This window comes from Muscardinus avellanarius, assembly GCF_963383645.1.
Source record: "Muscardinus avellanarius genome assembly, chromosome: 2".
NCBI classification, from domain to species: Eukaryota; Metazoa; Chordata; class Mammalia; order Rodentia; family Gliridae; genus Muscardinus; species Muscardinus avellanarius.
This window is the reverse complement of record NC_137787.1, coordinates 94542785-94555795: the sequence shown is the minus strand read 5'-3', so window position 1 is coordinate 94555795 and position 13011 is coordinate 94542785. Positions and strand designations below refer to the sequence as shown.

Below are 13011 nucleotides of genomic sequence, written 5' to 3'. Positions count from 1 at the left end.
TTTTAAAACCACATTTTTTTCTAATTTGTTTTTATATTTGAATCTGTGTTCCTAACCTACTGATTAGCAATAGGTTTTATAATATTACTATAATAAGATGTTATTGTATATAGTGTGTTAGAAATTTTCAACTCTATAAATACTTGAGCCCACTATACCCCATGTTTAAAAAAATAGATTCCTCATTAGAACAAATCTATATATTAAAGATTAAAGATTCATAATGACAAGAGTTTTTCACATGCTTTAAGATGTAATGTGAGCCAGGTGTCGTGGCATACACACTTAATCCTAGTACTTGGAGGCTGAGATAGGAGGATCGCAGGTTCATGGCCAGTCTCAGCAACTTTTGAGCCTTTACACAACTCAGTGAGACCCTGTTTCAAAATAAAGAATAAAATAGAACTGGGGGTATAGTTCAGAAATAGAATGCCCCTGGGTTTCATCCCCAGTAACACACACATACACACACACACACACACACACACACACACACACACATCATGGAATATGAAATGTAAGGCTATCAGACTTCATTTAGACCATTGTTCTGCAAATGTAATAAGATCAGGTTAATTTCTATGGATATTCAATAGAAGAGGAGCTTGTCAAGCATCCTAAGCCATGGCATCTTCTAATTCATTGGGTCAAAAAGATAGTCTTCTGTATATAAAAATCTATTCTGTAAGTTTCTAATTTCTGTTCTGTTTTACAGTATCATTAAAACTATATTATCCAAAAGGTAATGCAGTTATCTACTACCTTTGCAACTACACATTGCCAAAATTTTTAAAAATTACTCAATACTTTAATATCAATGAACTTAAGTATATATTGCTTTTTTATTATTCAAGGTAAATTCATTCAAATATTCTAGGTCAACATTTATTTTTTTTCTAACCTCCCAGGAATATTTGATCCCTCTGTTCTTGTACTTGCTTTCTACTCTCCATTGCTTCCTCCAAAGTTTGAAAATACAGTTATAGATGGGAAATGTTCCTTTCTGAGATGTTTACTTCTCTGGCCATATTTTGTACTGTATTGCTGTAGCATGTTTTGAATTTATACACATTTTATGATGAGTATGTTAAGTCTTACACATTACCTTTAAATTTTCATAACTATGTTTTCTACCCCCTAAATATTGTTCTTTTAACACTATAATTATATTCAATTACACATTTCTGCAATCTTTTGTATAGCATATTCCAGCACATAACAATTAAATTCATTCTGTATGTTTCAGAGAACTATTTAAATTAAATAAATAAACATATGTAAATAAATTATGCCATTCATGGTGACAAACAACTAAAATTCCAATACTTGGGAGGTTAGACAGGAGGATTGCAGATTTGAGACCAGCCTCAGAAAGCTAGTAAGGCCTTCATCAACTTAGTGGAACCCTGTTTCAAACTTTAAAAAATAGTAAATCTGGACGTGTATTTTGGAGGCATAATTCCTCTGAGTTCAATTTTCAGTGCCACATAATAAGTTAATTTAATTAAATAGGAGCTTGTGTGGTGGCACGTGCCTATAATCCCCATTTAGGAGACTGAGACAGAGGATCTCTGAGGCCCTCCAGAACTTAGTGAAACCCTATTTCAAAATCAAAAGTATATATAAATAAATAAATAAGAGATAAGGTAGAGCTGGAGGTTTAGCTTAAAGGTAGAATGATCCTGGGTTCTATCTCTGTGACACACACACACACACACACACACACACACACACACACACACACACGGGCTGGGGAGTACCTCAGTAGAAGGTACCTGAATCAATAGGTATGTATCACTTACAATAGTTTGGTTGTCTAAGGGGAAGAAAATAGAAATGGTATTTTATTATTACCAGCCTGAATGGACTAAGTCAATTGAGAATACTTTTCTTTAATGTGGTAAATGGTACACTGGACTTCCTGTTTTCTGTGAACATTATTAGCATGCAGGTAGATTGTTTTTTCTTTTCCAGGCTATATAACAATATTGATGAGTTTCAGATCAAATCTAGGAACTACCACACTAAAATAACGATGCTCTTCATAAAGAAATATTTATGAAAGTACACTATTTGTATGAATTTACACTATTTATTCTGAGGAATTATTAGGAAATAAATTCATAAAATAATTTTGTGTTAATATGATATTTAACCTTAAAATATTAGGAATTATAAATGCAATGCCAACAATTTTTATGAATACCATTTGCCATTATTGAAATAGTATTTTATCTTCTCAACTAGGAAATGCAGGGAACATCCTTTCAACCTTCAAACTATTATGAATTTTCACAAACTTAGAGAACATGGCATTTGTGTTGATTTTAACTATCATTTGTATTGCATGTGTGCATATGGAAGGGGGAAAAACAAAGAAGTGCTCTTCCAGAGCTACCCCATCCATTTTTTATTTTAAAACAGAGTCTCAGTTATAGTGCTTTTGCCTCAAATATGAAATTTCTCTGTGTCAGCCCCAAGTACTGGGATTACAGGCATGCATCAAGCCATCTTGCCATTTTTATGCCTAAATTAATTATAAAGTATGGGGGCTTTATAAGAATTGGCAGTATTCACCTACTCATTAATATCAAAAGTACAGTTGAAATCAATATTCTATTAAAAGTGTATTTTAAGTGATTAAACAAACTTTTAAGTCCCTATTCTAATTTTTACTTTGTATGCTTGTTAGAATCTATAAACTTAATAACCATTAACTTCTAACTGAATAAAAAGTAAACCTGCAGTTATCTTTTCTAATTGCACCATTTGGTCTATACCTAAATGATGGGTACCTAAAGCCCAAAGTTGAAAGGAATGCTGAAAATAAAAAGGTCTCTATGAAAGACATATGCCATGGGGCATGGGCAGTGGTATTTATCTAAACCTTTGGGATATCTTTAAAATAGTTCTAGTTTTAAAAATTGTGATAGAAGTCTTTGAAATGATAAGTAAAATGCTGATCTTCTTTCTTTAAAGAATTTGATGACCCCATCTTGAAATAATTAGTTTATCTTGGCAAAACGGAGAGGACTATATAAAGAGCATTTTCAAGAATACGCAGAAGCTCTATAATTTTATGAGAGTACAGTTTTAAAGGAAGGAATGTGTTCACTTAAAGCTGGATGCTATTTTCTCCATTAGTTTTATGAATGTTTTTAAAATGTGTATCAAATAATATGATGTGTGCTGACAAAATAGGGATTCTACTTTGCAAAGAAGCAAATCTACTTACTTCATTAAGTAAACCAACACAACTTTGGAATTTATTAAACATACTTTCATATTCAGTAATAAATTCAAATATCACTATATAAATAATATATTCATAACATTAAAAAGAGAAAAAATATATTGCTCCTTTTGAGGCACAGTGAAATAACCAAGTTTTTCCTTTTAGTTCAGACCATTTAGTGTCAGACCATTTTAGTTCATTTCCTTTTAGTAAATGAAAATACTTTCAATTATAGTGTGATGTTTGAAAGCATGAGATCACCAGAATTAGATTCTGTTTTCTGTCACCTGGCGCGGTGTCTCTGTACAACCACTAAATCTCTTTCTCCATTTTTAATGTTATTCCTTAACAATATAATAGGGGCCATCCTAATAATGCCTACTACAATCTGGGAGAACTATGAAAACAAAAGGAAATATAAAGTAACACCATACCTACAGTACCATTAGCATTTGGTGGCTGTTAGCTGGTACGGTGATTGGTAAGTTGATGAAATAATCAGAAGTCTTAAAAGATGAAAAGATAGTGTTCAAAGTCATTAAAACAGTCAATGGTATTAGACTAAACTTTGCAGACATATGAAAGGATTTTAAAAAATCTACCTTCTTATTTCTCTAAAAAATATCATGTGACAATAAACACAAGGTAATATCTGTGGATATAAGAATACAATAAACAGAATAATTGATTAGTTTGGGTTTTTGAATAAAATAAAGAAAATGACAAATATTTAGCTAGATTAGCAATAAAAAGAGATAAATAAAATCAAAGATAAAAAGAAGACATTATAAATAGTACCATAGAAATACTAGAATACATAAAAAATATGAGTCAATTATGAACAACTGGGTGCCAAAAAGTTGGAAAACCTAAAAGAAATAGTAGGTTCCTATACACAAATAATATATCAAAATAGAATAATAAAGAAACAGAAACTCTGAGTTGACCAATTAAGAGTAATTTGAGAGAATCAGGAACAAAAAGTCTTCTATCAAAAAAAATCCTAGAACCAGATGGCATGATAGCTGAGTTCTACCGAACAAAATAATTCAAACAAACTATAAAAAGCTATAGTGAACAAAACAGCATGGTGTTGGCATAATAGACACATAGATCTGAGAACAGAAGACCGAAACAAATCTACATATTTTGAGTCAACAGATCTTCAACAACCGTGTCAATAATACACAGTGAGAAAAAGAGTCTCTTCAATAAATGGTGCCTGAAAAACTGTATATGCACATGCGGAAAAATGATACAACATGCCTATCTCTTGCCACACTAAGAAGTCAACTCAAAATGAATTTAGAGTTTAAATGTAATTCACAAAAGTATAAAACTACTACACAAACCATTACTTAATTTTTTTTTTTCGGGTCTGGGGATAGAACCCAGAGGCATTTAACCTCTGAGCTACACCCCCAGCCCTATTTTTTATTCTTTATTTTGAAACAGGGTCTCACTAAGTTGCGGAGGGCCTCACTAAGTAGCTGAGGCTGTCCACGAACCGTGATCCTCCAGTCTCAGCCTCCCAAATGCTGGGATTACAAGCCTGTGCCACCACGCCTAGCTAAAACATTACATTTTTATAGGCACAGTTTTTCTGGATAAGAACTCAAAAGTACAGGGAAGAAAAGCAAATACAGACAAATGGTCTTATCTTAATCTAAATCATTTGTGCACAACAAAGAAAAATCAGCAGAATAAAGAGACATTATTTTGAAATAAAGTATCTGCAAATTGTATGTACAACAATGGTTAATATCTAGTATATATAAAAAATAAAACTCCATAGTAAAAAAAAGTAAAATGACCAAATTTAAAATGAGTGAAATACTTGAATAGATATTTCTCATAAAAGACATACAAATTGACAGCAGATATATGTAAAAATGGTCAATACTATGAATCAAAGAAATGCAAATCAAAAACCACAATGAGATAAATATCGCATGATTTCATTCATTTGTAGAATTTTAAGAAGCTAATGTTATAGGTGTACAGAATCAAATAGTCATTGTCAGTGGCTGTAGAGTATGTGGGGGGAGAGAGGGTGGGGAAAAGTTGGACAATGGGTATGAAATTACATTTAGTGAGCACAAGCAGTGGTATAGTATGCTGTCTATCATTCACAATATTGTATTGCATATATAAAAATAACTAAGAGAGAGGATTTTTTCATGTTCGATCATATACATGTCTACATGTATACATAAATTATCACAGTATACCCCTAAATTTATTTAGTGTTAATTAGTAGATTTTAAAAATGTAAAATCTAAAAGATGTAACAGACTTTGAAGTATTTTTCTAATTTTGGGAAAATATCCTCATTTGAGAATCACAACTAGGAACATTTTTTGAATGTCAAAACAAAACCTTTAAATTGCATTACTGATATATTATTATTGGACTACCTGGACTAGGTATAATTTCCATGCATTAGAAATTGGAGGAGAAGAATATGTTGTTACAAAAATAAATGTAAGTGTGTGAATAATATATAAAACATTTTCTGTGTTTTTTATTGATGTATTGTAGTCATCCATCTTAATGGAATACAAGATGGTAGAGGCATACATGCACATATCACTTTAGCCCTTACCCACTTCCCACCCCATTCCCTCCCCCTCCCTCCTTCTCATGTTTGGCTTAGTGATTGACTTTGATATGTGTGTGAATGTACAGATTGTACATTTGGGAGTTTTCCTCTTCCCCTCTTCCCATCACCCCAATAGGCCTCCTTATTTGCTCATCTATGATTTCTCCTTCTTCATCTAGAGTTCCTCCTATGACTATTTTTCTCCCTTGCTTCTGCACATTAGGGAGAGCATCAGATTTCTTACTTCTTGTGACTAACTAATCTCACTTAGCATAATGTTCTTTTGTTTTAATGCAAAATAGAAAATAGTACCAGGCCAAGGATTTACCTCATTGTCTTTTCAAAAGCATTAACTGCTAGATTCATTTACATTCTTATGCTGTATTCTGAGTCATATACTTTTGTATTGCAGTTTCATAATAATTTTGCTAGTTAGGTATAGAATTTGCCTATCAGAAAAGTAAAATTTAAGGAGGTTAAATAATTTGCCAGACCAATAATTTAGGCATAAAATTCTTAGATACAGATTACTGCCTTTATTTTTTTTATTTTTTTATTTTTTATTTTGGTGGTACTGGGGTTCCTGGAAGCCCTTCTACCTCCGGGCTACACTCCCAGACCTATTTTTACATTTTTATTTGGAAACAGGGTCTTCTAAGCCAGCACGTGTGGCTGGCTTCGAACCTGCGCAATCCTCCTCTCTGCCTCCCAAGCAGGGGGATTACAAGTGTGCGCCACCATGCCCAGCTAGATTATTGCCTTTAAAACAAAACAAATCTCATCAATTCTAAGCTCATTATTTCAATGTTATCTCAACACTAAACCTTATCACATCCGGGCCACATAAAATAACCATTTGAGAGTGATGAGGCTCCTGTACCAGACTGAATCAACTGTTTCTTTTAAGAAATTCATACAGACAGGCAGATAGAAAGATAAACACACACCCATTTTAAATGGAATCAAAACTATGCTTGATTATATAGATTAGAAATTAGCAAATTACATACTTGTGGTTAGTTGCCTGATTCTATAAATAAAGCTATATTTGAACACTGCCATTCTTTTTTTTTTTTTTTGACATCTTCATTGTAAGACCCTTGTCCTGACAGAAATAATACTGTCCAGGAAGCTTCCAACTTTTATTCTCTGAAGATTCAAGAAAATACTTGCCTCCTCCCTCCCTCAAGGCAGTGGAAGACTGAGGAATCATGTTATGCTTCCAGCAGGCACTGAGGTAGAGGAAGAGAAGAAAGAACTTCTCCAATGGCTGAACCAACCGAGCCTCCACCCACTGAACTCCAAGCCTTCTGTTTCCAAGGATGCCAGTCTACATAGGATATGGAGAGGCCACTGGAATGTGTCCATTCTTATAGCCATAGACACCTGACAGTAAAGGTTCTCCAAGGACAACCTAAGGACTCTTCCACTAACATTTCATTTGGCTTCCAGGGAAAAGAGGTACGAGCAGAGTACGCAGAATTAGCCTGTGTAAAGAATCCTGTTTTCTTCTCTTCAGAAGGAGTAAGGCTGCTTCCAAGATGCAAACACAAATGAACATTCCATTCCTTTCTAATTTTCTTTTATCCCCGAACAGCTAACCAATTTTATTCCACATGATCAAAAAATATGAATAACAATGCAAATCACACAAACAATTTCAGGTCAGTTAAGACCTAAGAGAAAATCCATTATTGTTTCTCCAGAATAAAATTTATAAAGATCAAATACCAATCTGGCAGAAAATGTACTTGACAACTGTTTTCAAAATATTACCCACAGGATATTTTTGTTTTGAGTAGATTAGCTATTCAACTGAATTGGTTAAAGCAATTGTTTGAAATTTCCCCTCTATGCATATCTTCGAAAGGTATAAAACATATTTTTCAAAGTTATCATTGTATAAGTCTATAATATAGAAATTCTCAATTAACTTACATGTCTCTGGGATCCATCATATTCACATCTTTCAATTTTTCCTAAACTGCCATCTGAGAAATATAGCTTTTCTGCACGGTGATCAATGGTGAGTCCATTTGGAGTGAGCATGTCTGTACTGACCACCACTTGAGCATTCTTTCCAGTCAGGGTAGATCGCATGATACTCGGATGCTGCTCATTCCAGTTGGTCCAAAACATTAAACTAATCAAAATGAAGATTGTATCAGTAAATTAAAACTTTCATTACAGTAAGAACATTAGTATAAGCACAGCAATGTCATGCTTTTTAGAAATAACCCAAATTATTGGCTTCACATTCTGTAACCCTTATGAAAACCCTCTCAAGTAATGAGATTACAGGACTGCACCATTATGCCCAGCTTCAGTTTTCCTTTTTAATTCAACATTCTCTTTTATATGTTTTTATTTAAAGAAATAAATTTACCAAGCTCTCATATTTCTATAATTTTTCTCTCCTTTTAAAATTGAGTTATTTAAATTATTTTTTGAGGATTTTAGAGGTGAGGTTGAAGTTCTTAAACATAGTTTCTGATCCTAATAAATTTTACAGATGGTTTAAAATAAGGCTTGTCAATATATACTTGGTGGAAGCCCTAGGATTCTATAAAAGTACTTAGATGTCACAGGAAAAGTACAAATGTCAGGTTTCAGTCTCCAGGCAATACTTTTCCTGAATCAGCTCTTACTTTTTTCTTTTATCTATTCCTAATACTTTATTTGAAATAGGTGTCTGTTGCTGAGGAAAGAAAGAAGAGAGGGAAGAAGAGAGGAAGAAAAGGAGTAAAGATGAAAAGCTGGCTGTTTTAAATATCTGAAAAAACATACCTTGTATATAGCAACAAAGAAAAAGTATTAAGTAATGTTTTTATTTAAAGCAAGATTGCATGTAGCATTCTCATATGTAACCATTAAAAGGCAATTTAAAATTATATTAAAAATTACTCAATGTGTGGTTTTTGAGTATTTTATAAAAACTTATTGCTAAACAATATTCAACTTCACAACAAAAATTATTCTAGTTGGTAATTTAAAAATAATCCATATTCATTGAGGAAAACTGGGCCATCTTTGTTTCTTAATACAATATTTCATATTGTTTTCATCTATTCTATAGAATACAAAACATATTCTGAGTAACCCAGCTTCAAAAATATTCTTTTTTATTTATTTATTTTTTATTGGTGCATTATAGTCTCACATCATAATGTAGATCATGTTGACAATGGTATACATTCACACAGTATCTCTCTGCCTCCCCATTTCCCTCCCTTTCAATATGGAATGTCCATATTAACAATGTTATATTCACATGTATACATATAGTTGAAGGTTGCATTTTCATTAATGAACATCAGCCTTCTTGCTCCCCTACCCTTCCTCCCTGGCTCCACTTAGGATCTCCCCCATTATTTGGAGTCCCCCTGGTATCCCAAATCCTCCTGAGCTACAGTATATTAGAGAAAACACATGTTGTGTGAATCAATAAATTAATAATAGAAAAATACATTCCATTTTTAAACTATCATCAGTTTTATCCATAAATTGTGATTTTTAAAATAAAATCTTTCATTAAAACATTTTAAACATTATGCATAGAGTATGAGGTATTCAATTTATAATTAATCTGTGGTATTTTCTTAGATTGCTAGCATCAGAGAATTTGGGAGGTATTCGTGTTCCTTTCATTTCACCTGTTCATTTCACAGATGAGAAAACAGAGAGGCCCAGAGAGCTTGAGTAATTAAAGTTTATGCAAATACTACTATCTGAGCTGAGTTTTGAACTCAACTAGTCCAACTTTTGTTGAGAATTTAAATTATATTTTCAAATTCCTGTTCATCAACTAACATACTGTAGAGATCTAAAAGTGTCATTGATATATATATATACAATGACAAAGATGTCCTTTTTATATTTTATACTTTAATTCAAATTATTTCCCAGTTGAAATATTTTAGATATGTTCACTAGTTCTAATTTGCAGTTCACCACATGAAAGATTTAATCCATGTAATATATTATTGTTATTGTTATTATTATTATTATTATTATTATTATTATTATTATTATTATTGGTGGTACTGGGGTTCCTGGAAGCCCTTCTACCTCTGGGCTACACTCCCAGACCTATTTTTACATTTTTATTTGGAAACAGGGTCTCCTAAGCCAGCGCGCGTGGCTGGCTTCGAACCTGCTCGATCCTCCTGTCTCTGCCTCCCAAGCACGGGGATTACAAGCGTGCGCCACCACGCCCGGCTATTATTATTATTAAAATCTTATTTTAATACATGTAATATATTAAGATAAAGTACATATCAATTTAAAATAATTTTATGCATGTAAAATATCATGAGTGATCTTCCTATGTTTACCCCAAAAATTGACTCATAAATTCCTGGAAACAACTCTTTTACTCTTACTCTAGGCATTTATAACTGCGTTGAGATTTTTCTGGTGAATCTTTGAGATAAATGTAGTTGAGTCAGAAAGCTGCAGGGTGACAGCAGTGGTGTGATCATCAGCAGGCCTGGGCTCCTCCTACTGTCATCTGAGATGCCTGGGGAACCAGTCCACCTCTCAGCCTTCAGAGTTCTCACATTTAAGCTGGTTTTCTGCTACCTCAATGAAGTCTAATCTCACTTCCAGCTCTATAAAAGTGTCCAGGTTTATAATTATTTTCACACTGAGGAATTCATCTAGTGCTTTCTTCTGACAAATGGTCAGGATCAATGGTAACCCGTCACTGCCTTTTATTCTTCAATTTTTCTTCACAACTCAAAAGGGGTCTTTTTTTTTCTGCTCAGTGAAGGCCAGATTTGTCTGGGTTTTATTTATTTGAGTATTTATTTATTTATTTATTTATTTATTTATTTATTGGTGGTACTGGAATTTCTGGAAACCCTTCTACCTCCAGGCTACACTCCCAGACCTATTTTTTTAATATTTTTATTTGGAAATAGGGTCTCTTAAGCCACTGACTTTGAACCTACACGATCCTCCTGTCTCTGCCTCCCAAGTGCGGGGATTACAAGCGTGCACCACCACGTACGGCTATTTGAGTAATTTAACTAGAAAAGATTTTCTGGTTAACAAAGGACCTTACCATATTTTATAAGAATGAAATTCCATATATATATATATTATATATATATAATATGTATATATACACATATATATGTATGTATATATATGCCATATATATACATATATATGTATATATATTCCATATATATACATACATATATATGTATATATATTCCATATATATACATACATATATATGTATATATATTCCATATATATATACATACATACATATATATGTATATATATTCCATATATATACATACATACATATATATGTATATATATATGGCATATATATACATACATACATATACATATATGTATGTGTATATATATATGTATGTATATATGATGGACTTCATTTACCTAACCTGTGTTTTGTGCTTTAGTTTTCTATGTAAATGCTTCTTTTATCACATCCCCTCAGGAAACAAAACAAAACACAGATTTTCTTCTACTTAATTTCTTATTCACTCATTGTTAGAGCTAAAAATTTCCTTTTGTGAATTCCTTACAAGTGTTATTTTAAATGTCTGCACACTATATCAGTCAACAGATGTAGACTGCATGGACTGAAACTATCCGATGTAGTAAATATAGCTACTTCCCCTAGATGGTTTTTGTCATTGCTGTTTGATTTCTTGGTATTCCAAGTGGAGATAACTGGAGATATCCTGTTATTAAATGCATCATTCAAAAAAACTTCCTTTAAGCAGCAATATGTATATGTCTTAATTTATAATTCTGGCTAGGTATGGTAACACATGCTGGCATTACCAGGACTTGGAAGGCTGAGACGAGGAGGATTGCAGGTTTTTAGGCGGCCCCAGCAGTTTACCCAGTTTATCCAGGACCTCAGTAACTTAATAAGAACTTTTTTTGAAATAAAAAGAAATAAAATAAAACAGGGTTGGGTGTAGCTCAAAGCTAGAATTCCCCTAAATTCAATCTTCAGTTCCACAGAAAATTATAATTCCAATCAACTATACATCAATGCCTTCTACATGTACCTTTTTCAATGTAGTATTTTCTCTAGTTTTCCCTTTTATTGCTGTGTGTGTGTGTGTGTGTGTGTGTGTGTGTGTGTGTGTGTTGTATTGGGGATTGAACACAGGGGCATCCTACCTTTGAGTTATACTCTCACTAAGTTACTGAATGCGGACCTTGAACCTGTTTTCCTCTTGCCTCAGCCGCCCAGTTACTGGGATCACAGGCCTGTACCACCACACACAGCTTCTTTTTCATTATTTAAAGTTGTGTTTCTGCATTTGTCATAGAGATGAGAGGTGACACTTAAATAGTCTGGGTTTTTAATTATTCATGTTTTCAATATTCTCGTTTAAAAAAATTATAAATATTATAAAAAAGAGCTTCAAAGAAAACCTTTGCTTTTGAAGTTATTTTTAAAATTAACACAATTGACATTCTTGTGACTCATAGTTAAAATATGGAAATCAAAACGCAGTGGTCCTTACTTTTGGCATTCATCCAAGGCTAGCACATGTGGGTGGTCATCCTCTGACATGGTGATGACAGCTTCCCTGTCAAAAGCTCCAGGCCGGGTCTGGTCCACAGTGTGTCTAGTGATGGATGAGGTAGTAGAGCTAGTCCAGTACAGTGTATCCCAGGCTCTGTGATAGGCAAGTCCTTCCACAGAACCCACATCTAATGGGGGAAACAAAGAATAAAATTATATTTGTATTTATCAACATAAATAAAAGATATGTGTCTTTTAAAAAGATAAAAGCACATATTTATAAATCAATACATATATAAACATACCTACATATGTATCCATAGCAAAATTTATCTCTCAAGTCATATATATGGATCATGGAGCAGTTTTATAAAAAGATGGCATTAAAAACAATATTCTCACCAAAAACCCCACCACCAAATAAATGACTTTTATAAGAAAAATGGGTGCTTTCACCTTTTATTCTATTTTAGTATATAATTTTTTAAAGTCTACATTGGGCAACAACTTATAAATGTTTTGAAAATCATATGTCAGCAATACTATTTAGATGCAGTCATAATAAGTTTTCTATTGGTACTATAGCTCTGGAGAGGTTGAGTAAATGCAAACACATTAGAGATATACCTACACTCTCAAAACACCAAA

General features: G+C 32.9%; 1 protein-coding gene across 1 annotated transcript in view; it reads right to left on the bottom strand.

Annotated features, from left to right (window-relative positions):
• LRP1B (LDL receptor related protein 1B) overlaps positions 1 to 13011 on the bottom strand; it is a 1956425-nt gene that overhangs the window by 375270 nt on the left and 1568144 nt on the right. The window contains exons 42-43 of the mRNA XM_080689945.1: positions 12362 to 12551; positions 7776 to 7980 (exon numbers count right to left, since the gene is read on the bottom strand). Of these exons, the coding sequence (XP_080546071.1) occupies positions 7776 to 7980; positions 12362 to 12551 (395 nt within the window). The remainder of the gene's footprint in view (positions 1 to 7775; positions 7981 to 12361; positions 12552 to 13011) is intronic.